The sequence below is a fragment of the Trypanosoma grayi genome (assembly GCF_000691245.1).
Source record: "Trypanosoma grayi strain ANR4 Tgr_13_V1, whole genome shotgun sequence".
NCBI classification, from domain to species: Eukaryota; Euglenozoa; class Kinetoplastea; order Trypanosomatida; family Trypanosomatidae; genus Trypanosoma; species Trypanosoma grayi.
In genome coordinates, this window is record NW_008825632.1 from 12,136 (window position 1) to 37,638 (window position 25,503).

Below are 25,503 nucleotides of genomic sequence, written 5' to 3' on the forward strand. Positions count from 1 at the left end.
TATACGTGCTCAAACACACAAAACAAAACAAACAAACAAACAGCTTCTTTTCTATATAAATACAGTGACCTGTGTGTGCGTTTGCTGGAATTTGCCAGTTGAAATCACGGAGTTTCACGTGACGGAAAGCGTGTTTATCCAGTAAGGAAAGAGGGGAAAAAAATACAAAAGAAGAAAGAGGAAAGTTTATTTCTTCCTACTTGAAAAGCAGACGTGAACTCCATGGAGGATTTTCGCGATAGGGGAACACCACCACGCGAGCGAACACACCGTCGACGCAGCAGGCCGGAGGTGAGGTCACGCCACAGGAGGCACCGGCGATCGCACTCACGGCACCGACGCTCCTCAAGGAAACGGTACCGCAGTCCCTCACGGAGAAGCAGTGGCCGAAGCAGTAGCAGTAGTAGCATCAGCAGTAGTAGCAGTGCTGATAGCAACAGCAGCAATCATAGTCGCTCGCGCTCGAGGCGGTGGCACAGGTCGGGTGGCCTCCGCAATGGCGGGGCCGCCTCAGCATTGCTGAGCTCCGAGCCGTTCAGTGTGCATGCGGACCACGGCGTGCTGCAGCGCCCCACAACGGACTGGGAGTGCGGGGTGTGCAGCAACCTAAATTCCGTGAAGCGGGAGGACTGCTTTCGGTGCGGGACCCCCTTCTCAGTGGGTGCCAATGCGATACCTAGTGAGGAGGTGAAGATATTAGGTATACCGAGAGCGACCACGTTTGATGATATTCAGCGGGCGCTTAATGCGCGGTTCGAGGAGCACGGCGAAACATGTCGCATTGTTGCGTGCAACGTTGACAGCAGCAAGGCTGAAGATATGAAAGGGGTGGCGTACGTACTCTTTGAAAGTGTGGCGGAAGCAACAAAGGCACTGACGTTCGCTCGCTCAATGTTGCCAATTGGTGAAAGTATGTGCTCGATGGAGTTTTCGTCGCAGCGACGCGCAAACAGGAAGCCATCGGGTGCTGTTAAAGGCAGTGACGCGACGGATGCGGTCAAGGTGGTGGAAGGTCTTCCCGATCATCTGCAGCCGGGTGTATGGAAACCGGTGGAGTCGTTTGCATCGGATGGAGAGGAGAAGGCGTACTTGGATATGCTATCGAAACTCTGGGATAAACTCTCCAAGGAGCAGAAGGACTACTACGATGAAGGCGTTCGGCGAGCCCTTGTGGCTCGGCGTCGAAAACAGCAAGAACAACAGCAGCAACAAACACAAGAACAACAACAACAGCAACAACAGCGGGGGGGCTCCGCTGCGAAGGAAGCCGCCCCCAGCTCAGTGACAACCACAGCGACGCCCTCAAACGCCGTGTCTCCCCGTGACAGCATAATGAAGCGCCTCGCCGAAAAGAAGCAGCAGCAGGCTATGCAAAGCGCTTCTGTGGCCCCAGCTGCCGTCGAGCACGCGACGCCGGCCGCCTCGCTGAAGGAGCGGCTGGCGATGAAGAAGGCGCAGCTCTCTTCGCTGTCAACTGTGAAGCCTCCACCCGCTGCTGAGACGGAGGGGGCCAGTGCAGTGACCTCGTCTGCCACCGCACGGGCGCCGCAGAAGGACGCCACACCGGCGCTGATGCATCTGTTTCACGGTTTTCCTATTCCCTCGCGATTCCCCACTAAGACGGATTACTTGACGAACTCGAAGTCGCCGTCATTCCGCGCTGGTGTAATCTTCCGCTACGTGCCGCCTGCCATGGCGGAGCGCATTGTGCCGCCATCGGCCCGGCCTCCGCCGGCTTGACAGGAACAAACACCAGGTGTAGTGCTAAACATTTCTGCGGCAGGACATGATGGGTAAGCCGTGTGCAGCAGCTCATGCCCCCCCCCTCGCTCCTTTGTTTTTTTCGTTTTCTTATTGAACAGGACTCGTCTCTTTTCCTTGACTTCTTTCTCAACTCGCGTAACAACGAACATGTTTCGACCATGTGAAGGGAAAAGAAAGAAAAGCACCTTGCCCTCCTCCACCACTAACAGGCACCAGGGACAACGCGCGATAAACCACATAAACAGCAACAAGAAGACGAAAAACAACAACAAAAAAAAAGCAACAACCAAGAATAAGAGCAGCGTTCAGGTAAGTTCCTCCATGGCTCAACGGAAGCGTGTTCTTTGGGATGAGGAAAATCTCGAGGAGAACGAGGAGTACCGGCGCCTGCACCCGGTGACGATGCGCATAACGGAGCCAAAGACACCGTACGCCTACGAGGAATTCGACGAGGAGGGCAACTTTATCGACGGCTCGAAGGAGGCGAACGCTGAAACGGGCACCACGTGGGACCCAAAGGTGAATGCGCTCGTGCGGCATATGAAGGAGGAGTTGGCAAGGGAGAGCGAGGGGCCTGTCGCACCGGTCAGCTCAACAGGCCGGCCAATGCTTTCGGTCGGCGTCACGGACGGTGAGTTGCTGGAGAAACGGCACTCGGAGGAGTTCAAAACAATGCGCAGGGCTGTGTACGCGGACGAGGGGGCGAATTTCAAGGCGCTGCTGGCCCACAAATGCGACGATGACGTCGATGACGAAGATGAAGACGATGCCGAGAGCGAGGAAGAAGATGAGGATGGTGACGACAACGAGGAAGGTGGTGCCGGTGGTGGCGACAACGAGGAAGGAGATGACGGTGATGGCGACAACGAGGACAACTATAACTACGAGAAGTATATCGAGGAATATGGTGCCGGTTCAGATGACAGCGACGATGACGGTTAATGAGTGGGGATCCTACGGGTGTATATGTGAGGGAAGATGGAAGATGGCCAGCGTGAAATGTGGGTGGGTGGGTGAAGGGCGAAGGCTTTTGTCCGTTTACGTAGTATTTTTAAATACGGGACGTGATGTTTCAATATGACTTCTCGACGCCATGCCCACGCTGCGCTTGTAGGCGAGGGTTCTCGCAGAAGCATATTTTTCGTTCTTTGACTCATAGTTGATTGTGCAAATGCAACACTTAGTGCAACATGTGCGTACGTTTAAGCCCTCTCCCCGCGTTTTGTCCTGTTTTATCACATTTGGTATGAGTCGCTTTGCCTTTCTGTCCGGTCCTCCTTTACTGCTCTGGCTCCTTTTTCCGTCCCCTGGAAACGGAAGAGAAAACATGCCAGGACCTCACAAGACATGAACAGTTTCATCCTGGGAAGTTGCATGTGGGGCAGCGGCCTCAGGTGTCGTACGCTTGCTGTGGCGGTGATCAGGGCGTATGGAGTACCACACGTGAAGGGTTTGTTGTGGACAGTGCGCTGAGCCGGGCTGCGGAAGCAGAACATGCCCAGAGAAGGCAATGTGCGATGACACCGCTGCTGCCGGTCACCACGGCGAGTGTAAGGGGGCGCTGCCATATCGTCTGGAGGCGGCGGCTGCTGGTGGTGGGTCTGGCGGGCCAGAACAGGTGTGCTGTTTACGTGTAGTGCGAGGCGGTGCTGAGAGTATACGGCGAGACACTCTCTCCTTTGCCGCATGAGCCGCTGCAGCGGCTGAATGTGACGTTGGAGTCCAGACACCATTTGAATAATGAGCAAGGGCTGCTGTGGTGGTGGTTATGTTACAGAAACAGAGCGACAGCAGGGCCAAAAAAAAAAAAANAAAAAAAAAAAAACATCAATTGTGCGACGAAGGCTTACTTTTATGGCCTCCCGCTCCATGATATCGAATTGAACTGCGGCAAATCGACAGTAAAAGACGAGAGTCGTGCAGCGGCAGGTGTGGATGTGTTGTGTAATGGGATTCCTCTCCGTGACAAATTTGGTTGTTTTATGGGAGATGAGCATCCCTTTCACTCGATCCACTGCCCCATGAGGTTGACGTGCCCAGTGGGACGTTGCCGTGGCCCGCGACGAATGTTGGCTGCGCTGCGTGGCCGTTGGCCTGCGAGCTGGTGTTGCCGTGCTTCTCTGCTTTTCTGGATGTATGCGTGACATGTGTCTGCAATGTGTATCTCTCATTTTGTGACTATTTTTTATTCTTCACCAAAACAAAAAAAAAGGTGATTGCGTGGTAGACGGCATGAGGCTTAGTCATGTCGGTGGTGCCTTCGTGAGCCTGCTCCATGCTGTGTTCCTTTCCTTTTACACGGACTTGTTTCTGAGGCAGCACATACCGGCCGTGGGCCACGGTTTCGCCAACGTCGAGGAGGGCACCGTAGGAAGTGACAGTCGTGCCACTTTGTGGTATTTTGTGCTTGGCCAGCTTCTATACGCCTTTTGGAACGGCGTAAAGGAAGTGGCATTTGAGAGGCGCTGCGGAAATGTGTATTCCTATTCGGTCACGCGCGTCCAGATGTGGCGACTATCGTGTTGCGGTCCTATTTGGGCGATGGCATTCGCATTGCTGTGGTTCCCTGTTAGTGCGTCACTCTTGCACCCCGCCGTGCGCTTTACGCTAATGATGGCAGTGTACGACAAACTCTTGGGCCTTTGTAGGACGGCGCTGGAGACTCTGTCTCGGGGGGAGCTGCAACCGGGCGACCTCGGCGCTGAGGTGTACGACGTGCTGGGCGGAGTTGCCGTCGCTCTGGCGTGTTACTTAAGCGAGCTGGAGAGCACTGACGGGGATGCTTTCTCAGCATTCCGCTGGTTTACAACAATATGTGCGATTGCCGCGGCGCTTGCTCTCTACACCTGCGGTCGCCAGCAGCTCAAGACGGAGGAGACGGTGTGGGTGGAGGGCACGCCGGAGAGTTTGCAGGACTTGAAGCTGTTTGCGCAGCAGACCCTGAACCGCTGCAGTATGAAAGCCGCGGTGTTGCTGTGGACACTGCAGGAATACAACGACGTTTTTGCGACGTGCTTCTTCAACGTCTTCTTGACCATGTGCAGCAGTACTGTGTCCCTCCCCGTACGGGCCCTCATGCTGCTGCTGGCGTATGTGACTCCGCATATGGTCATTGCCGCCGCCGTTCCATTCCTCAAGGCTATTGGAAAGAAGCGTCTGGTTAGTGTTCTTTTGTTGTTAAGGGCGTCTGTGGGCGCACTTTTTATCGCAGTAGCTCTGTGCGATCGTGCACTCGTGTTTCACGGGGATGTGAAGACGTCCTCGAGGTTCGTCATACTCTTGCTATTTTCGAACCGTCTATTGACGGACACGGTCAGCCACGTCCAGTCGTTGGTCCTTAGCGACCTCGTTGACGAGGACACCGTCATATTTGCTCGTCTACACCGAATGACGGCTCCAACACAACAACTTCTCACGATAGTGTCAAAGCCGTTTCAGTCCTTGTCGCTGGCGCTGACGTGCCTGCTACTGGTACACATGTGCCAGGACAATGCAACCCGCCTCGAGGGCGCTGCGTGGCTTGCCGGCGGCACGGCATTTTTCACATCGCTGCTGGCGTTGTGGGGCTGGGGTCTGTATTACAACCTCGACGGGTACCATCTGCAGTTTGTGCTTATGGCGGTGCGTAAACGCGCCGATGGGGACGTACCGGTGGTGTGATGGCAACGGCAAGTGGGGGAAGTGGGGACACATGGACCTGCATCCACGAGAGCTGTGGGGGGGAGGGNGTACCGGTGGTGTGATGGCAACGGCAAGTGGGGGAAGTGGGGACACATGGACCTGCATCCACGAGAGCTGTGGGGGGGAGGGGGGGAGGCTGTGTGTGTGTGTGTGTGCGTCTCCATGTGCTCATAACACAGCTAACCATGTTGCAAATTTGCATTTTTTCCCCTTCTTGTTGCTGTTGTTTTCGTTGTTGGCATTGTTAATGTTTAGTTTTTTTTTTTTGTACTGTGATCGGATCAGAGTAGAGTTTGCTGCGGGAGCATCGACATCTTTCAGGGAAAGAACTACCACGCACACGCACATACCCAGGAAAGGAAAAAAAAAGTGTGAGACAACAAATAAAGACAGAAATCAAATGTCCTCTCGGCCTGTTACTGGCATGCGGTCGCAGGGCGGCTTCAGCGGGACAGGTGGCGCGTTTGGCAGCACAATGTCGGGCGGCATGCGGCCGACCACCACCTCGGGCGGCGGCACGACGTTGGGCCGCATACAGGCACAGGTGCAGGATGGTAACTTCACCTCCACGGTGTACGGTTACATCCGTGACCATCAGTATGACGAGGCAATAGAGATTCTCCTCCAGCAGCTGGAGGAGTTCCCCCGCAGTCGTGCTGCCATCTCTCTTATTGCCTACTGCTACTACCACGTTGGCGATTTCGCGGAGTCAGCGCGGATGTACCAGCAGCTTGTGAAGATTTGCCCCAACGTGGAGGAGTACCGCGTGTACCTCTGCCAGGCGCTCTACAAGGCGGGGGCATACGCAGAGGCGAGCAAGATGTGCGGCATGATAGAATCTGAGCAGTATGAAATGCGGCTGATAAAGCTGCAGGCCTCCATCGCATATGAGCAGGAGGAGATCCCGCAAACTAAATCGTTCCTCGAGAAGTGCCCGGCCGAAGACCCCGACGTGACGATATTGCAGGGCTGCGTGCTGTGCAACGAGGGGAGCCACGAGGAGGCGCTGGCCAAGTTCCAGGAGGCACAGGCCGGCCTCGGTTTTAAGCCCGACCTCGCCTACAACGTCGCGTTGACGTACTACCGCATGCAGCAGTACGGCCCGTCGCTGAAGCACATCGCAGAGATCATTGAGCGCGGCATCCAAGAGCACCCGGAGCTCAACATTGGCAGCAACACGGAGGGTAATGAGGCGCGCTCTGTGGGCAACACGCAGCTGCTAAAGGAGACGGCCCTTGTTGAGGCCTTTAACCTCAAGACGGCAATAGAGTTCATGATGAAGAACGTGCCGGCTGCGAAGGAGGCCCTCACCGACATGCCACCACGCCTCCAGGAGGAGCTGGACCCTGTCACGCTCCACAACACCGCCCTCGTGAACATGCCGGAGGACCCCTCTAGTGGCTTTAGCAAACTCAACTTCTTGCTGCAGAACCCACCCTTTCCACCGGAGACGTTTCAGAACCTTCTCCTCTTCTACTGCAAGTACCAATACTTTGACCTCGCGGCCGACGTGCTGGCGGAGAACCCGCACCTCAGTTGGAAGTACCTCTCCCAGAAGAACCAATCCCTCTACGACTTCCTTGATGGGCTTATCACGGCGCAGACCTCGCCCGCTGAGGCGTACCGAAAGTTTGACATTCTAGCACAGAATCATATTGATCAACTTCGCAAACTCACCAAAAAGCTGCAAGACGCAAAACAGAGTCATGATAAGGACAGCGTTCGTTCAGCGCTGCGAAACTACGATGACGCCCTGGAAGAGTATATTCCTGTACTAATGGCACAGGCGAACATCTACTGGGAGATCGAAAACTATCCTATGGTGGAGAAGCTCTTTCGCCAGTCGGCGGAGTTCTGCTCTGAGCATGAGATTTGGAAGCTGAACGTTGCCCACGTTTTCTTCATGCAGGAGACGAAGTTCCGTGAAGCTATTCGTTACTACGAGCCTGTGGTGGAGACAAATGAAGAGAATCTCCTCAACTGCAGTGCAATCGTGCTGGCCAACTTGTGTGTGGCGTACATCATGACCGCTCTCAATGATAAGGCGGAGGATATTATGCGTCGCATTGAGCGCGAGGAGGAGAAGTTGACCTACGCCGATCCAGAGAAGCAGCCTCTGCACCTTTGCATTGTGAACCTTGTCATTGGTACTCTGTACTGCTCCAAGGGCAACTTTGAATTCGGTATCTCGCGCATCATCAAATCTCTGGAGCCGTACCACCGCAAGATCATGACAGACACGTGGTTCTACGCCAAGCGGTGCTTCCTCGCCCTCGCAATGCACCTCGCGAAGCATATGGTGGTGCTCAAGGACGCTACCTTCGATGAGATTCTTAACTTCTTCGATCAGGCGGACCACTACGGGGAGAAGATTCCTGCCTTTGTGCATCCCGACCCGACAAAGCAGGACACCTCCACAAAGAACACCGTGCGATGGGAGGCGCGGCAGCTTAAGCACCTCTACCTCCAGCTGCGTGAGTAGAGGACGTGCACGGTGCGAGCTGGACGATGTAGACACTTCTGTCGTTAGAGGGAGGGGAGGGGAGGGAGGGAGGTGACGGGAGAAACGCAATGCGCGGCCTCGTCACGTCAAAGCTAACAGGAAAGTGGAGTTGAAGTGTCACACTCATCAGTAGTGTAGCGATCGCCTACTTGCCTTCTGCTTTGATTCGTATGTGAATCGCGTCTTTTTTTCTTCTTTTACCACCTTCACACATCCCCCCAATAGGGAAATGTCTCTGTCATTGTTGTTTCTAGCCGCTTCCGCGGTGTGCAGATTCATGGCGGTACCATCTTTCCTCATGGTGCTGCTGTTCCATTTTGTCTGCGGCGGCGGCAGCAGCAGCAGCAGCAGTGCNCCCCCCCCCCCCTCTTCTAGATAATACGTATACACCCTGTTGCTTGCCTGTTGTTGTTTATGTTGGTGGTGGTTGAGAGGTAGGGAACTAGGTGCATCGGAGTAAGACGCGCACACCATGAAGGTGAAGGTGCTAGACTGCAGGAAACACGAACACTCGGCAGGGGAGACTCTGGAGTTCCAGGTGGCGGAGGTGGACAACTCCTTCGCCAATGGTCTGCGGCGCGTGCTGCTTGCAGAGGTGCCCGTGCTCGGCATTGAATCGGTGACGATCATTCAGAACACATCGGTTCTCCCTGATGAGATGATCGCACACCGTCTAGGCCTTGTCCCGCTCTACTCGATGAAGGCGCGGCGGATGCAGTTCGCACGCGACTGCCTCTGCGGCGGCGGCGGCTGTGCGGATTGCCAAATCACGGGCGAACTGAACCTGCGCTGCCCGGCGGACCAGCACAGCCTGCAGGTGTTCGTCGACGCGCTTAAGATCGACGACGAGGAGGTGTACCCCGTGAGCTCCGAGGAGCGTGGTGTGTGGCTGCTGACGCTCGGACGCTCACAGGAGTTGAACCTCCGCGTGGTGATACGCAAGAACATCGGCAAGGCGCACGCCAAGTTCATGCCGGTGGCGACGGTTGCGATGCGCTACGCGCCGGACATTGTGCTCAACACGGACGGCTTCATGAAACTCGATGAGGAGTCCCGGCGGCAGTGGGTGGAGCGCTGCCCGCGGCAGGTCTTCCGCTACGATGACCGGACGGCGCAGGTGCTCCTTGCCGACCCGGACGCCTGCATCTTCTGCCGCGAATGCATGTCGAAGGAGCCGCCGTTTAACAAGCTGACGGAACCACTCGTGTTGGTGCGCCAGAAGAAGAGCAAACGCGGCTACTACGACTTCACCTTTACGGTGGAGTCGACCGGTGTGCTGCCGGTGCTGCAAATCCTGTACGACGCCATCGACGTGATGCGCCGCAAACTCGAGCGGGTTCGCGCCGGCCTCATGGAGGATCCTAACGCGGAGGAGACGCTGCAGACGCGCCCCATTGGCGGGGCCCCAACGGCGCCTGTTGTTGTGAACGAAGACATCGTGGAGCGGGAGGGGGCGGAAGATAATCTCACCTTCGTGATGAACTGATGGGCTGACGACCGTCACGGCCTTAAGCACCACCAACATCCCCACGATTACTTTTACTACTACTACTACTACTACTACTACTAACACCGTTCGCCTCGGGCAGCGTTCACTTTTTTCCCTTCTCTCTACTTGTTTTGTGTTNAACTGATGGGCTGACGACCGTCACGGCCTTAAGCACCACCAACATCCCCACGATTACTTTTACTACTACTACTACTACTACTACTACTACTACTACTACTACTACTACTACTACTAACACCGTTCGCCTCGGGCAGCGTTCACTTTTTTCCCTTCTCTCTACTTGTTTTGTGTTANACTACTACTACTACTACTACTACTACTAACACCGTTCGCCTCGGGCAGCGTTCACTTTTTTCCCTTCTCTCTACTTGTTTTGTGTTACTGCTGGTTATATTCTCAAGGAGAACTGCATGTACTGCTTCTTGCTTCCTCTCTTTCTCCTCCTCGGCTCGCTTTTGTGCGTTGCGTTTCATACTTAGTTGCGTTTGTTTTTTTTTGCTGCTGCAGCACAGCTTGCCATCGTCTCGCTCCGCAGGTGGTGTTGGCAGCGCCGATGAAGTCATCCACGTTGCTACCGCAGTTGCAGCATCAACAGCAGCAACAACATCAGTACCCGGGGGCGCGCCGCACCCGTCCCGCAGCTGTGCCGCGGAAACCTGTCGTGGGGAACAGCATTGCGCGCCTGATGGAGACGGGTGGTCTCCCGGCAGATGCGGACCTCGAGCGGATGCTTACGACGGACGGGCCGCTGAGGGCTAAAAGAGCGCCGGTGCACCCCTACGTGGCGCGGCTGGCCTCTAAAGTAATGACGGAGGTTTCGCCTTACAATCGAATGAACGGCGTGGTGCTGGACGTCGCAGAGCTCAACAAGATCCCCGGCAAGTTGAACCTGAAGGACCTTAGAGAGTGGGAGGCGGCGCAGGGGCGGGAGTCGCACGGCTCGTCCACCACCAACCCATCACTCTTCACGGAGGCGCAGGGGCCGCGGCAGGAGGGGCAGTTGCCCACGCGTGAAGATACGAGGACGTACGCTGAGTTGCTAGACGTCTACTCGATGCACGAGTTTCTCATTCGAAAGGGTGCCACGCTCAGGAGTACACCAGAGTTTGCGTCATTTAAGCGGCGCTACGCCGCGTGCTGGGGAAATGTGGAGCTCGTGATACGAAGACTTGAAGAGTTTCTTCAGAACTACGGCATTGACCTCGCGTATGTGGACGGCAGAAAGGTCGCCGCATTGGCGACGTTTCAGGTCGATGACCTCCTCTCACGCGAAGAAATGTTGCAGTGTCTCGCCAACCGTGAGGAGGTGGAGCCCCTCACCAGCAGTGTGTCACAGCAGTACGTCTCCGGTGTCAACGGTCACAATCTCGCTGCGCAAAAGATACAGGCAACGTGGCGCATGTACCTGCAGCGTATCGCGTACCGACACCTCCTCGTGGGCACACGGGCCTCCATAGTTATTCAGCGCACGTGGGGGCTCTACAGGTCTCACTGCCTCACGAAAAACATTATAAAGGCACAGAGAGAGACGCGGGTGCTTCGGTGGAAGAAGACAATGGATGAGTTCACTAAGAAGTGGCCGCAGCTGCAAGATGGACGTCGCACGATTATTCACTTACCGTCCTTGTCGTACCCTCGATTTCACGCCAAACATGTTCCATTTTACTCTGCGCTGCAGATGGGACAACTCACCCGCCTTGCTGAACTGCATGACCCAAATGTCGACGTGGTTCTCCTAGCGCCCTTCCGGCCGGAACCGGAGGTGCTGGATTACTACCACACGCTCCTGGAGGATGCTGGCGTGCATAACTCGCGCGGCCGGGTGACACTGCTGGTACCAGAGGATGTGAAGCGGCTGCCGGAGGGCCTCAGCCTCACGCGGCTTGTACTGCTCAGCTCGCGTTTGATGAAGTGTCTCGCGTCGATGTGTAGAGGCAAGAATGCATATGTCGTCCCAGGTGTTATTGGCCCCGAGGAGCTTTCGTTCGCAATCGAGCTAAATGTCCCGATGCTCAGTGCGGACCCCACCACAGCACAGGCCTTTGGCACAAAGAGCGGCTGCCAACGCCTGCTAGATCTGGCTGAGGTAGACACGCCAATTGGAGTGCACAACTTGCGCAGCAGACACGAGCTGATGCGTGCGCTGGCGACACTGATCATTGACCACCGTGAGGTCACCCGTTGGCTGGTGAAGCTAGAGACCGAGTCGTGCAGTCGCGGACACGCCTATTTTGATGTCAACCGTCTTCGCGTGCTCAAGGACGAAGACGAGTCACGCAAGAATTATCGCGGCGTTCTGACTGAGTTAGAGGAGCACGCGGGGAAACGGGCACGTTTGGTGCACCCCAACAGTTATCCAGACTGGGAGGCCTACGCGACGATGTTCGATGCTGTGGGTGGATGCGTGGAAGCCGTGCCGAACCGAGTCAAGTCATCACTTACGGCTAACCTCTTTATTGAGCCAACCGGTGTGGTAAACTTGCAGTCGATTGTGGAGCCGATGCTCGCCCCCGCATTCACTGTGATGGGCTGCCACTATCCTCTGCAGAAGTTTGTGCCCTATGCTATGGCGCGGGACGCGGCCCTGAGTGTGGGAAAGGCTGCCTTCCGCAGGCGCATCATGGGCTACGTCTCAGTGGACTTTGTGCTGTGCGACGCGAGTGAGGAGTCTCCGCTGCGACTATGTGCCGTGGACGTGGATCTGTGCCTCACTAATAACGCCGCCGCACACCGTTTCGCCTGCTTGATTACCGATAGCACCTGGGACCCCGAGAATGGGAGTTGCACGTCCGGTGGCACCCAGGAGTCTCTTTCGTACGCGTACAGTGGCATCATTCACAGCCCGTTTCTCTCGGCGGTACGGCACGGTACGTTCTTCTCTCTGTGCCACTCACGTGGGCTCTCGTTTGACCGGGACCGGCGGTCGGGCCTTGTGTTCCATATGATAGACGTTCTGCTGCGCGGCTGTCTTGGTGTGCTGTCTGTCGGCACGCAGCGGGGCCACGTCACGAAGGTAATGAAGGAGTTCCAGAACTTGCTGAACCTGGAGTTGCCGAAGCAGAGCGAGCATTCGGCGCAAAGCAACTTTGTGTACTTCTCATCCGCCATCCACCAGCTGGTGCGGTCTGTCTCAATATCCAAAGGAATGTAAAACTTACAGTGTGCGTATGCATGTACGGACACACACGTACACGCAACACGAAGACGGAAAATTTTCGTTTTTGGAGTGGGATGCGTCTTGTCTCTCATCGCGCTCGTGGCAGGGAAGACCGAAGAAGAAGGACAGAGAAGCACGTTCCTCTTCCTTGTGTGTCTGTGTGTCTGGATGGGAGTGTGTGTGCTCGTGTGTTCGTGTGTATTTTTGCTCCCTACTTGCGTGCGGCGTGGACGCCTTGCCTTTAATGATGGGTTGTTCCGCTCTTTGTATTTCTCTCACTCCCTGTTTGATTTACTTCTGCCCTGTTGGCAGTGAAAGGAATCATTCTTTTCAGTATTATTATTGTTATTGGTAAGCAACCACAGACACAGACCCACACACGCACACGAGCGGCGAAATACACGGATTGTAACAATGGCGGAGAACAAGAAGGCTGTTCCCATTAATGTTCTCTCAGATGACCCAAAGGGCAAAAAGGAAAATGAGAAGAAGCCTCGTGATGCGGAGCCGCTCAAGATGAGCGAAGAGGACGAACTCATTAAGAACCAAGTGGAGCTTCTCGTCACACGCGCTGGCGACAGCAACACGGCGCTGGCTGCTACAGCAGTGGAGCAGCTCATTGACTTGTTAAGGACACACACGGGCGGCAGCGTGGCGTCAGTTCCAAAACCGCTCAAGTATGTGCGGGCAATGTATGCGCAGCTTGAGAGAGTGCTGAAGGACACGACTGACACCAAACTTGCTGTGCGTCTCCACGACGTTCTCTCCTTCATTGCCATGACGTTGGAGTTCCCCGATGGACGACGTGGCTCACTCGAGCACAAGCTGCAGGGGACACAAGACGACCTTGCGCAGTGGGGCCATGAGTACCTGCGCTTCCTCGCCGGCTCCATCGGCGCGGAGTGGAAGGAGCGCACTGGCAAGGCGGAGGGCGTGAATCACCTCATCGGATTCGTGAAACAGATTGTCAGCTACATGGTGACACATCAGGACGAACCGACAGCGGTCGATCTTCTTATGGAAGTTGAGGACATGAATGCAATACTGCCTCTTGCCGACAGCCACAACCACAGGCGCATTGCAAACTATTTGGCAGCCGTCAGCAAGTACTTAACGCGCCCCCTGGATACCGCGGCATTGCGCGTGGTGTACGATATTTACGTCAAGATGGAGTCTTACACGGAGGCGTTACCGGTGGCGCTGCAGCTGGGGGACCGCGCCATGGTGAAGGCTCTCTTTGAAAAGTGCCACAACGCACCGATGTGTTTGCAGATGGCGCTGACTTGTGCTCGCTATAGGCTCTATGTCGAGCTGGACAATGAGGAGAATGAACTGATCAGTGACGCCATGGGTAATATGCGGCTGGCACAGCTGTATCGTTACGTTGCTCAGGAATTGGACGCGATGACACCAAAGGCCCCGGAAGATGTCTTCAAGACTGGCATTGACGGGAATGTAGTGAACAACTCCACTGATGGTTCGTTCAAATTGGTCTGCTCTTTTGCCAGCGGACTGGTAAACTGCGGGTTCGGAAAGGATATTTATCTCACTGAAAAGAGTGCATCGTGGCCGTACGAGCAGACGGAGAGTCGACTCGTTGCTACCACTGCCATGCTGGGGCTCATTCACCTCTGGGACCATGCGGAGGGATTACAAGAGATATACAAATACTTCTACGCGGATGCTGCAAACATCAAGGCTGGGGCCTGTCTCGCGGCTGGTGTAGCGATGTGCGGAGTGACGAACCCCTTTGATCCTGCCTTGGGCCTTCTCGCGGACTCTGTTGGCGCACCGCAGAAGGAGGTAAGCATCGGCGCCATCCTCGGTCTCGGTTATGCATACGCAGGGACGCAGAGGGATGACATCAAGGAGCTGCTCATACCCATGCTTGCCGATAGCGATCAGGCGCTGGATGTTCAGTGTATGGCGGCCTTTGCGCTTGCATTGGTTTTTGTGGGCTCCACCGACGAGGACATCGCGGAGGCCATGATGAACTGCCTCATGGAGATTGAGGAGGAGGAACTAAAGCAGCCACCTGTGTGCTACCTCATTATCTCATTGGGCTCCCTCTTCCTCGGCAAGCAGGAAGCGGCAGACACACTTCTCGATGCCACGCAGACCCTCTCACCCATAATTCGACGGTACACGGAGATGGTGGTGCGGGGTTGCGCCTACGCGGCTACAGGAAACGTTGTGGTCATTCAGAACTTCTTCCACGCCATCGCCGAGAACGACAATGCCGAAGAGCCAGTAGAGGAGGAAAAAGACGAGCAGAAGGATCAAGAGACGTCTAGCAAGACGACACCAATGAACCACAAGGCTGCTGCCGTTCTCGGTATTGGGTTGGTTGCCATTGGCGAAGACATTGGGTCGGAAATGGCGAAACGATCCATTATCCACGCCCTACTGGTTGACACCGTCAGCAAGGGCGGTGCAAACTTGTCGGGCAGACGTGCGATTCCACTAGTGTACGCACTTCTCTCTGCCTCCAATCCGAGCATGCCAGTTGTGGAGACGTTAAACCGTTTGTCCCACGATAGCGATGTATCCACCGCAGTCAGCGCTATTCTCGCCATGGGAATAGTGTCGGCGGGGAGCAACAATGCCAGGGTTGCGAGTAAGTTGCGCAACCTGGCCTTGTACTATCACAAGGACCGCTTTGCGCTTCAGCTCTTCGCCGTGCGCCTCGCTCAGGGTCTGCTCATGATGGGGAAAGGCCATTTGACACTTTCCCCGCTACTAAACGACCGCACGTTGGTGTCGCCTACGGCGCTCATGGGACTTCTCGCTTTTCTGCACAGCGTCCTGCACTACGAGGAGACGATCCTTGGAAAGTACCACTACATGTTGCTCACCATCACCCCCACCATTCGCCCCCGCATGGTCCTCGCCGTCGACGCGGAGATGACGCCCATTAAGGACGGCGTTCAGGTACGCGTGGGACTCCCCGTCGACACGGTTGCGGTGGCTGGAAAGCCCAAATCCATCACAGGCTTCCAGACGCAAAGCACGCCCGTGCTGCTGAATGCGACGGATAAAGTTGAGGTGGCGTCGGTGAAGCATCGCCCCGTTGCGTCCGTCGTGGAGGGTATTTTCCTCGTGGAGGAGAAGCCGAACGTGGAATAGTAGAACCATCGATACAGATGACATTTGGCCTGAGCGTGAGTGAACAACAAGGAAGAAGGAGAGAAAGAAAGAAAAGTGTGTGTGTGTGAGAGAGAGAGGGAGAGAAAAGATATATGAATAAAAGAAGAGGGTTATGTCTATGTCACCTCCAAGTGGCGGACATCTTCGCGTGAGAGATGTCACATGCGAGAGCGCAGGTGGTGAAGACTTTGCCGTGGACGCATTTATTGTGCTGCTTTTTTTCCCCCCCTCGGTAGGAAAAAAAAAAAGAGCCCTGAAGCCAAGATTCTGTCTATGTTTCTGTCTTGCCTCCTAGCGCCCGCTCCTGCCTCCCCGCTGACCTCTCTGGCTGCTCTGTGATATCTCGCTTTGCTGCTGATTTTCTGACTTCTTCTCCTCCTGCACCTCCAACTGCGGCGGCCAAGGCAGAAGGCTCATCCGTTTTTATTATTGTTATTTTGGTTTGCTTCTTCATGGCGATCGCGACTCCACTTCTCGCGTTGCTTGTCCTCCTGCTGGGGGCCCACTTGGCAGAGGCGCAGTTGCAGCCGGAGTGTCAAGCAGGTAAGATTACTCTGCGAAATGCGACGGCCTTCATCACGACCAGTGACATCTTTGGTGAGGTGGCGAATGTGACATTTCACTTCTGCTCCGTGGCGGCAGAAGACAGTAGATGCAGCAGCACCGGAGCGGGGTATGTGGAGGTCGCTAACGAGACCGAGTGTGTGGAGTCCTTTTCTGTGTTGGTGCAGCCGCTGACGGCGAGCGGGCAGCAGAGCACATACTTCATTGTAGCCAACGCGAATGGGACATCTACGTTCCGCGTGAACATGCAATGCAACACTAGTGGTACCCCTGGTGAGGTTCTTTACGGCGGCAATATATCGAGTGGTGAAGAGGATGGGATTCTCTGGTTTGAGGCAAACTTTTTCTCTCTGGATGGCTGCGAAGTAAACAACTTCTTCTGCGAGACGGCGGATGACTGTGTTGGGACATCGTGCGTTAACGGCGTGTGCATAGACACTACCTGTCCTGTTCTGAGCACCCTCTCGCAGACTGTGACGGTGCCGTCCAACTACCTGTCGTTGGTGCGCGTGACAGACTGCTACGGATTCCCGGTCCAGGGGCTTCTTGCAGAGAACATATCGGTGCGTCTAAACGGCGACTCCATTGACGACCCGCCACTCTCCTTCGAGGTGGACAACGTGCGGCGCGAGGCGCAGCAGGGCGGGGCCGTGCAGATCACGACGCTGATGATCCACCAGAGCCGATACGTGACCTCGCAGTACGAGGACGAGCTTAAGGCTGCTCTGAAGGCACTCCTCCAGAGCCTCACGGCGGGGCAAAGTGCCGACCACTACATCGCCCTCGTCGTGTTTGACGGGTCGAGGGTGCCCATCACGGTGCAGCCGCACACCACTGACATTGCTCTCCTCACCAGCGCCGTTGACGGCCTGCCGTTGTTAATGCCGGACCCCTTGTCAACCAATTTGTATGGTGCAATCGTCTTTGGCCTTGAGGCAAGCTATCAGATGCAGTCGACGTTTGGGGGCGATACGTATACAACGCTTGTGATCTGTTCCGACGGATATGACACGGCGGCACGCGTGACACAGAAGGAGGCGATCCAGAAGGCGCAGTACTTCGCCGCCAGGAACGTCACAACATTGGCCCTCGGCATGTCGAATGCGTCCGACATTGCTTTCCTCCGCCAAGTCGCCACTTCCGGGTACTTTGAAGTGTCGTCAACGGATGCGCTCGTAGCGTCCTTCGAACGGATGGCATTGCGGATTGCCTCTCTTTACCAGAATGTGTACTACGTTCTTTTGTGTATCCCAGTACGCAAGGGCAATTTGACGATTACAGTTTCACTGAATCCCCCCGACGTTTTCCAAAATGTTCACCCACTGGAGTACCAGGTGAACAGTGACGGATTTATGGGGGGATGCAATGAGTCCATCCTCAACCAAACTGTATCAACGGGAAGCAATTCGTCAAGCCCTGGTTCCGCGTCGGTCTTTCTTCCCTCTGGGGGGTCCATCAACACGAGGGTAGATGCCTACGGTGGTTTTTTCTTTCACACCAACTGCACCGATGAAGAATGCGTTGTGAATGTGACCTCCGATACGTATCTTAGAGGAAACACCCTGACCGTGCTGGTGCTTGTTCGGTCTCGTTGTTTGTTGTCGCCATTCTGTTTCGACGACTCCTTCAACGGGACCTATGCTGTCCGAAACAACGAATCGGAAAACTATCAGTTTATGCTGATATCTGGCATGAACATACCAACAACGTTCAGCATTGTATCCCAGGCCTCGCCTCACTGGACAGTGCCACCGCCTTTTTTAAGCAACAACCAGACCGGCGTCAGGAAAATGGCAGGCGAAGCTGATAGATCCGCCATTATCATATTCAGCCTCACAACTGTGGCGATTCTTGTCGCGGTTTTCTTGTGTCTCTTTCTGCATCGCAAGCAGACCTCGGGCGGCCCACGGGGTATGGGCGCACCGTACAAACTTCCTCCTGGACGAACCGGGTCTTACGTGGGGCACTCGTCCCTCACCTCATTAGATCTCCCCGCGCTGCCTCACATGGAGCAGCTTGACGAGGAGGGATCTTACTATCACCGTTTGCAATGAGTCAGTCAGCCCGTGCAAGCGAAAACGAAGTGTATCGTTTGTGGTGCTTTTTCAGTTTAAAACAAGTTGAAGCACCACGTGAAAGACAAAGAATTAACAAAAAAGAAAAAGACACAGTAGAAGGATAGTGTCGTGTCCTTACCTTTTTCCACCTTCGATTTCCCTTTCGCTTTTCCCTGGTGTACTCATGATGGATCTATGATCTCCCGGACGCCGTCGACTGTGGGAAGCAACCATGCGCGTTTTCCAAGGGACCAGTGGAGTTCTGTTTCTTGTCTCATTTCCCACCCCACAGTTTGGTAGAACACAGATAGTAGCACAATAGTTGCTTTCACTCGTTAACCGAAGAGTGAGGTAATGGACTCGACAGACGGAATCGAGAAACTCCTTATGATGGAAATGGAGAATGAAATTGAGAAAAATAAGGCTAGTCGTGAAGGTTCTTGCAGGATAAAAACCACATTGCCTCCTCCGTTTGAGATTTCCCCCATGGATGAGCGCCTCGCTCAGAGGGAGGAGGACGCTATTCAGAAGGACATTGAGAGAAGGCTAAGAGAGAAGCAGCAGACGCGGGCTATGCGCGAGGTGGCAACCTCTTTTGGTAACACACCAAAAGACGACTCTTTAAGTGCTCTTGTGGGCGATGCCACTATTCGAAAGAACGGTGATATGGTAAATCTAAAGAATATACAAGACCAGCGTGATGCTGAAGAAGTTGCCCGGCAGGAGGCTGAAGAGCGTGCTCGAAAGGAGGCTGCAGAGCGTACCCGGAAGGAGGCTGAAGAGCGTGCCCGGAAGGAGGCTGAAGAGCGTGCCCGGCAGGAGGCTGAAGAGCGTGCCCGGAAGGAAGCTGAAGAGCGTGCCCGGAAGGAGGCTGAAGAGCGTGCCCGGCAGGAGGCTGAAGAGCGTGCCCGGGAGGAGGCTGCAGAGCGTACCCGACGTGAGGCTGTGCAGCGACAGTGTGAGGCTGAAGAGCGTGCCCGGAAGGAGACGGAAGAGCATCAGCGTGTGGTGGATGAGCGTGCCCCGCCGGAAGGTATTAATGAAAAGATTAGCGCTCCACGAATCCATTCGTTGCAAGTTGTAGATGACACGGCTGTGAAAGGGACACGGGAAGACGTGGGCCTGCAGTCAGAAAGAGGTACGATTCAGCGTCATGTAGCTAATGTTGATGCTTCATCGGGTGAAGAGGGTGCTGACGGGAGCGGTGACGAAAACATGCTACCCGAAGGTGTTGCTCGGCGCTCCACTGAGTCGTCGGATGGCGATGACAATAGGGTCACCACTAGTGCCGACGAGTACGAGACCCTGTCGGATGCGAGTCGTGTCTCTATCAGTGTGGCGTTGAACACCCAAAACGACAACGGCATCCTCAGTGGTGGGGCGGATGAGTTGCCGGATTCTATGTTTGTCGAGCCCCCCCCTCATGAGGACTTTGAGGCGTACGAGTCGCGAGAGCTCCAGCGTTTGGGTCTTGCCGAAGCGGATGTGCGGTGCCGACGCATTGAGTGTCACCAGTACGAGACGATGCGCGAGCCCGGCCGCTGTCTGTACCCGCCGGCAGAGGAGCGTGAGGGAGACCTCTCCGCCGCGAGCATACAGCTGGGCTTCTTCCGCTCCAAGCAGGTGATCATCACCAGCACAGTGCCGCACCAAAGACGGGTGGCGGAGCGTGAACGGCACGGTGAACCCGGTCGTCGTCTGTTGAGCACGATGCACTGTTTCTTTGAGAACGAGTTGGCACAGGATCCCTCCGTGACGTTTGACGACGAGGACCTGCCACACAACGCGCGGTCTGAGTGCCTTATAGCGGAGGAGGAACTTTCCGTCAAAGAGACGAATGAGGTAGTGAACCGGGCCCTGTCAAGGATCTCATTTGGAGATCCTATTCAAGTCTGGGAACATGCCTGCGACCGCTCGTTTGACCTTCTCAACACTGGAGGGGATAAGAAACAGCGGACAACCTACACGTGTGGCCCAACAGCGAACAGCATCTGGGCCAGCGAAATTGAGACGAAAAAACCGACCGCTGCTGTGAAGGTGTTCTCTGGTGGTGTCCCATTGCGGGTCGAGTGCAAAAAGATCGGCGGCCCTATGGTAGATATTCACGGTAGTGACGTCGATCCGGTCGTTGTGGCTGCAACATTCTACAGTATAACGTCCAGCAGCAAAGCTAAAGTATCTGAAACATTCTTCTTCGACTCTGCAGTTGATATATTCTATCCACACAAGGAGCGCAAGCCACTGAACCGGGAGAATCGGGTCGTAACCTTTATACCGCATGAGTTTCTTAGTTCGCTCCACCTTGCAGTACGTGTGTACCGCCCCGCCAGTGAAGACTACGACAACTATGTTGACCTCTACACGAGGCCGGACCGATACAAAAATCAGCACATTGTGCCGATGAAGCAGGAGACACAGTTGCTTGCGATGACGTCGGACACACTTGAAGAGCTGGGATGGGGCATCGTTCGGTGCTGTGAAGGAGGCAAGCTTCCTGAAACTCTTGAACTGAAGAAGTTGTATCGGAAAGCTGTCGATGACGCCCACCTCTACGCTTTATTGGATGATGAGCGCTCGAGGAACGCACTGCGGAGTGTCCCCTTCGAGGTGACCTTCGCCCTCTCAGACTGCACGACGCATGAGGTAGCGTTCCCATCAGAGCACGCCGCTCCCCACCCAGAGGAGAACGAGACAGCTGTGAGTCTGCTCAACCCCGACGTGCCGGGGGCGCGAGCTGAGACATACAGGTATGTTCCCTGTGCCATCCCGATTCTTAACTCCGGTTTCTTCCATGCTTACCACAACGTGTACTACTTTCAGCTGAGTAAGGTGAAGGTTTTGAACACGGGCGTTCTTCGCAAGGTGCCGAACACGCACCGCACTTATGTGATGCAGATATGCGTGAAGGACCAGGACGTTTCATTGGGTGAGGAGGGACTACCAGTGATATATGGTCGCCGATTATCTGGTCAGACGCTTGAAACCTCTGCGTGGAGTTCGACGGTCCACAACTGTTCTGATTTCGAGCTGAGTGATGAGATCAAGATACAACTTCCCCTTTACCTGACGGACAAACTGCACATATTCATCACGCTTTATGCCTCGTACCAGAAGAAAAATCCCCCGACAGCGGGCCAGCAGAGACTCTACAAGGTCGGGTACGCCGCATTCCCCATCTCCCGCAACGGTGTTCTGCAGGTAAAACAGGGTTGGGGCATCAATTTCGTTTCCGTTGATCAGGCGGTGGTGATTGCCGCTGGTGGATATCTTTCCAAGTTTCCAGAGGCTCCGTCGGCTGCTCTCCTCAATAACGGTCTCCCTGTTCTGCATGCGGCCACACAGACGCGCACGTCTGTCCATGCCTCAAACAGGATTGTCGCCACCGTGCTCAGAATTGCACCAGTTACGTTGAAAGTCGTCTCACAGAACGACGATGTGCTCGCATCCTCAGGAAAGCTGGGCGCCGCTGAAAGCAAAGCTGATGATGATATCCAGAACAAAGTGATTGCTTTGATGCGACAGCTGCCGCTCGCTGAAATCCTCGCCTTTTATCCGTTTCTTTCCTCCTTCAGCCTTGCGCTCGTCAGCTCACCGTCAAAGAAGGTGAGCTTGGATTGTCGCACGGCCGCGTTGGATGTGCTTGTGGATATGATGTTCAAAGTTCAGCAATACGATATGACAGCGCGCTCATCAAGACGGCGTCAGGGGCCGCAGACAACGCCGATGCAGACAAAGACTTCTGTGACGATGATCTTGTATCACCACCTGACAAATAACGTGCTGTACAACGGCCAACGTTATCGTCTGTATGCCGGTGTGGCGGAGGCATGGCTGAAGCTGCTTGCAATTGCAAGAAATGATCCGGCTACAAGGCCGCCAGATACGGCCGCGGATAACTCGAAGGGGGGAAAACAGCAACGTAGCATTAAAAAACAGATGGCGGATTTATCTGGGTTTTTGTTTGATGTGATTTTGCGGTCTGTTTACCTCTGGGCCTTGGAAAACCCTAGAGTGTCTCGCGCGCAGCTATTTGACCCAAGCCTCTATACCCTTCTGGGCAAACTATGCACGGAGGTTCTAGACGTCCTTGGCGGTTTTGCCAGCAGTGGCGTCTTGGTGCATCGGGTTGCTCTTTTTGTACGCAATCTTGGAAATTACTGTGACCGCGGCCAAATGCTTCACATATACCAATGTGTTGTAAAGTTCCTTGAAGAACGTGGGGACATGGAAAGTTTGTGTGCGTTTCTGAGGGTTACCTTGGAGGATCCAGACGCTATCACCTTGATGCTGCCATCTTCCGCCCACGCGAAGCCGGTGTTTTTGACAAGCATATTCGTCGATGCACTTTCACACCTGGTGGTGCACAGGGATCGTGACACACGAGCTGGAGCGGTATCTGTGCTGTACGTATTTCTCTGCAGCCTTGCAAACAGCCCACGTATTCCTGCTTCAAGCCTAAGGTGGCTGGCCTCCCAGCTCCTCGTATTGTTACGCTTTGTCTCATTACAGTGGAAGACGTATGTGCAGTTTCATGAAAAGCTGGACGCTCCTGTTGCTTTAAATGACAAGCGCCAGCTCGTTGTATCTATGATGTGGATCGTGTACTATTGTCCGCGTGAGGTGATACGCCAATGGCTTCTGAATGAGGACAACGACAAGGCACTCGCCGGCTTTATGAGTCTTGTGGCGGACACGCAGTCTCTTCTACGCTATAGCGCAGGTGCGGACAAGGTAGACCCGCGAGTAAGGAAGTCCCAAGACACCGAACTAAGGGAGTGGGATGCGCGTATGTCGACCTTCGCGTCGGCCATCGGTTCGCGGATCTGCAGCATTTTACTCGAGGATATCCCACATGTTTTGCAGACCGTGCGAAAGGAGAAGGCAAATGTTGCGGTTTTTCCCTTTTTCGTTATGCTGGAGAGCTTAGTGCATCTCGGTAACTCTACCATTGCCCTTCAGATTGGCTCAGGTGCCTTTTTCGAGGTGATATGCTCGCTCTTTCCGGAGATTATCAGCCGGACGGCACGGATGGGCAACGGCATGGTGCTTCTGACGTTCCGCCTGATGAGCAGCTGCTGTCAGCACGTGCGGTCTATCGCAGGACGGGCGTTTCTGCTAATGAGCCAGTCCTACTTCACGTGGACCAAGTCCCTCGCACGGATGAAGTCCCTGACGGCAAATGCGTTAGTCTCCGTGGCAGAGTCGAAGGCACGAAATCTTCGTCTCGCAGGTCGCTTCATTGAGTTTCAGTTCGACGACCTCTTTGAAAAGGTGCGATGCGAGGAGGAGCATTTTGTACCCCCGTCGCCGTCGTACTTCTCCCGTTACGAGAGCGACGCCCACCAAACAGGTGGTGACGCCGGCGTGCAATACCGCTACCGCGTCGAGCCGCAGTTTCTCTCGGTGCAGCGGCGTATTTCGGTATCGCATTACCTCTTAGAGGGTGAGGGTAAAGAGAGTAATAAGAAGAGGACAAGCGTCATGGGTGGTGTGGATGGCAATGAAGCCAAGCCACCACGCTTCTCCGAGGAGTTTGCAGCCATGTCGGAGTCAGCACTCAGTCTCTTACGTGATGTTCTGCGTCTTCAGGTTGATACCTCGATGCAGTTCAAAGAGGCGAAGGTGTTCGCGTGCTTCGAGGTGGTACGAAATTTCCTTCGGCAAAACGCGCTGCGCGAGGTGTTGAAATGGCTCCACCGCCTCCACGATACCCACAAGACAAATGGCAACATGGCAGAGGCTGGGATGGTGCTATTCTTCATTGGGGCGTTGTGCTTCCGCGTGACGGAGTTGTTCTACTTTCTCAAGGGTAAGGATTCACGTGGGGCGCGTATGCCCTTTGGTCTGCTGACGTATGTGTTCTGGCACGACTACGTGCGTGTGCTTCCTGAGGTGGATGTTCTGTTGCCCGTGGATACTGTGCACGCCATTGTATCGGAGCTTTACGTCTGCCCAGATGAGCCGTGTTTCACCGTGGAAGGGCAAGTCAAGACACTAAAGGAGGCCGCCGAACATCTCGACAAGGACAACTACTACGAGTTTTCTCTTGGCGCCATTTCTATTGTGGACAAGTACCTTCGTGCGATTGGCGACTTCAAGGGAGCGGCGGCAGTACACACAGCGATGGGGACGTGGTGCACAGCTATTGCACAGCACGGCAAGCGAAGCAATCACCGTTACTTTTTGCTCTGGGCCCGAATGGAGCGGCTGGAGCCACAAAAGACGCGGCGCGAGCTGCAGGAGGAGGACACGATGCTAGGCGAGCGGCCACGTGGGCTCCCAGGAGGGCGCGCCATCAAGCGTGTGTACAAGATGCAACCTGGCACCACGCTGAAGGAGTTCAAGGACTACAGCAAGGCGTTTGTCGCCTCACTCTTCGAGGACACAAGCCTCGTCGTTGTGACAGACGAGTTGACGGAGACACTCCCGGCGCTCCCGGAGCCGTCGTCGAGGAAGAAGCGCGTTGCTGCGTTGCACCAGGCACCGAACCACTGCTGGGTCACTGTCTGCGAGGTGCTTGCGAGCTTTGCGAAGGGTGGGCCCGTGCCACCGGAAGGCTTTGACAAGACCATGCACCTAAGAAAATTCGAGAATGTCATGTACATCCGCGCCAAAGCGGAGACGACCGGAAAGAAATCGATTGACTTGATGAGCCAACGCATGTTTGTCAATAGATACGAACTGGATCGCGCGTTCCCTTCCACGACGAGCGCCATTGACGTGAGCAATATGAACACGATGCTCCTCGATCCATTTGAGACGGCGAAGGAAACGCTCAACAACAGCATGGACAGCATCAAGCTGGCGCCAGAGAACGACGCGCTCATCATCGTCTTGCGGGAGGCACTTTCGCCAATGGGGGTCACGCCACCGGGCGCATACGTGAAGGAGGTGATTTCCACCATGACCACCCACACAGATGTTATTGGCACTGTGAAGGCACTGAGTGCGCTGGCGCGGGGGAAGCTGCTGGTGTGTGAGAAACTCGATGCGCCGGCGAAGCATCCGGACGAGTACGCGCTTGTCCTGAAGGCTGTGACTGACATCGAGTGCCTTCTCATCGCCCTTGTGGATGCGCCGTACGACGACGTTGATAACGAATAGATAAAATACTAGACAA

General features: G+C 55.0%; 9 protein-coding genes across 9 annotated transcripts; all 9 read left to right on the forward strand.

The window, feature by feature from the left end:
• Positions 1-222: 222 nt before the first annotated feature.
• On the forward strand, positions 223-1,740 carry DQ04_00131040 (hypothetical protein; the record flags this gene model as incomplete). Its single annotated transcript, XM_009308231.1, has 1 exon — positions 223-1,740. The coding sequence occupies one exon, from the start codon at positions 223-225 to the stop codon at positions 1,738-1,740; it is 1,518 nt and encodes a 505-aa protein (XP_009306506.1).
• A 345-nt stretch (positions 1,741-2,085) lies between these two features.
• DQ04_00131050 (hypothetical protein) lies at positions 2,086-2,706 on the forward strand (the record flags this gene model as incomplete). Its single annotated transcript, XM_009308232.1, has 1 exon — positions 2,086-2,706. One exon carries the CDS (start codon positions 2,086-2,088, stop codon positions 2,704-2,706), a length of 621 nt encoding a protein of 206 aa, XP_009306507.1.
• Positions 2,707-3,996: 1,290 nt separating this feature from the next.
• On the forward strand, positions 3,997-5,424 carry DQ04_00131060 (transmembrane protein 180; the record flags this gene model as incomplete). The annotated part of the gene is made up of 1 exon (XM_009308233.1): positions 3,997-5,424. The coding sequence occupies one exon, from the start codon at positions 3,997-3,999 to the stop codon at positions 5,422-5,424; it is 1,428 nt and encodes a 475-aa protein (XP_009306508.1).
• A 421-nt stretch (positions 5,425-5,845) lies between these two features.
• Positions 5,846-7,927, forward strand: DQ04_00131070 (flagellar associated protein; the record flags this gene model as incomplete). The annotated part of the gene is made up of 1 exon (XM_009308234.1): positions 5,846-7,927. The coding sequence occupies one exon, from the start codon at positions 5,846-5,848 to the stop codon at positions 7,925-7,927; it is 2,082 nt and encodes a 693-aa protein (XP_009306509.1).
• Positions 7,928-8,420: 493 nt separating this feature from the next.
• Positions 8,421-9,434, forward strand: DQ04_00131080 (DNA-directed RNA polymerase II subunit 3; the record flags this gene model as incomplete). Its single annotated transcript, XM_009308235.1, has 1 exon — positions 8,421-9,434. The coding sequence occupies one exon, from the start codon at positions 8,421-8,423 to the stop codon at positions 9,432-9,434; it is 1,014 nt and encodes a 337-aa protein (XP_009306510.1).
• Positions 9,435-10,011: 577 nt separating this feature from the next.
• DQ04_00131090 (IQ calmodulin-binding protein motif family protein) lies at positions 10,012-12,609 on the forward strand (the record flags this gene model as incomplete). Its single annotated transcript, XM_009308236.1, has 1 exon — positions 10,012-12,609. The coding sequence occupies one exon, from the start codon at positions 10,012-10,014 to the stop codon at positions 12,607-12,609; it is 2,598 nt and encodes an 865-aa protein (XP_009306511.1).
• A 420-nt stretch (positions 12,610-13,029) lies between these two features.
• On the forward strand, positions 13,030-15,741 carry DQ04_00131100 (putative 26S proteasome regulatory non-ATPase subunit; the record flags this gene model as incomplete). The annotated part of the gene is made up of 1 exon (XM_009308237.1): positions 13,030-15,741. One exon carries the CDS (start codon positions 13,030-13,032, stop codon positions 15,739-15,741), a length of 2,712 nt encoding a protein of 903 aa, XP_009306512.1.
• Positions 15,742-16,214: 473 nt separating this feature from the next.
• DQ04_00131110 (von Willebrand factor type A) lies at positions 16,215-18,380 on the forward strand (the record flags this gene model as incomplete). Its single annotated transcript, XM_009308238.1, has 1 exon — positions 16,215-18,380. One exon carries the CDS (start codon positions 16,215-16,217, stop codon positions 18,378-18,380), a length of 2,166 nt encoding a protein of 721 aa, XP_009306513.1.
• Positions 18,381-18,737: 357 nt separating this feature from the next.
• On the forward strand, positions 18,738-25,487 carry DQ04_00131120 (putative membrane associated protein; the record flags this gene model as incomplete). Its single annotated transcript, XM_009308239.1, has 1 exon — positions 18,738-25,487. The coding sequence occupies one exon, from the start codon at positions 18,738-18,740 to the stop codon at positions 25,485-25,487; it is 6,750 nt and encodes a 2,249-aa protein (XP_009306514.1).
• Between the last annotated feature and the right edge of the window lie 16 nt (positions 25,488-25,503).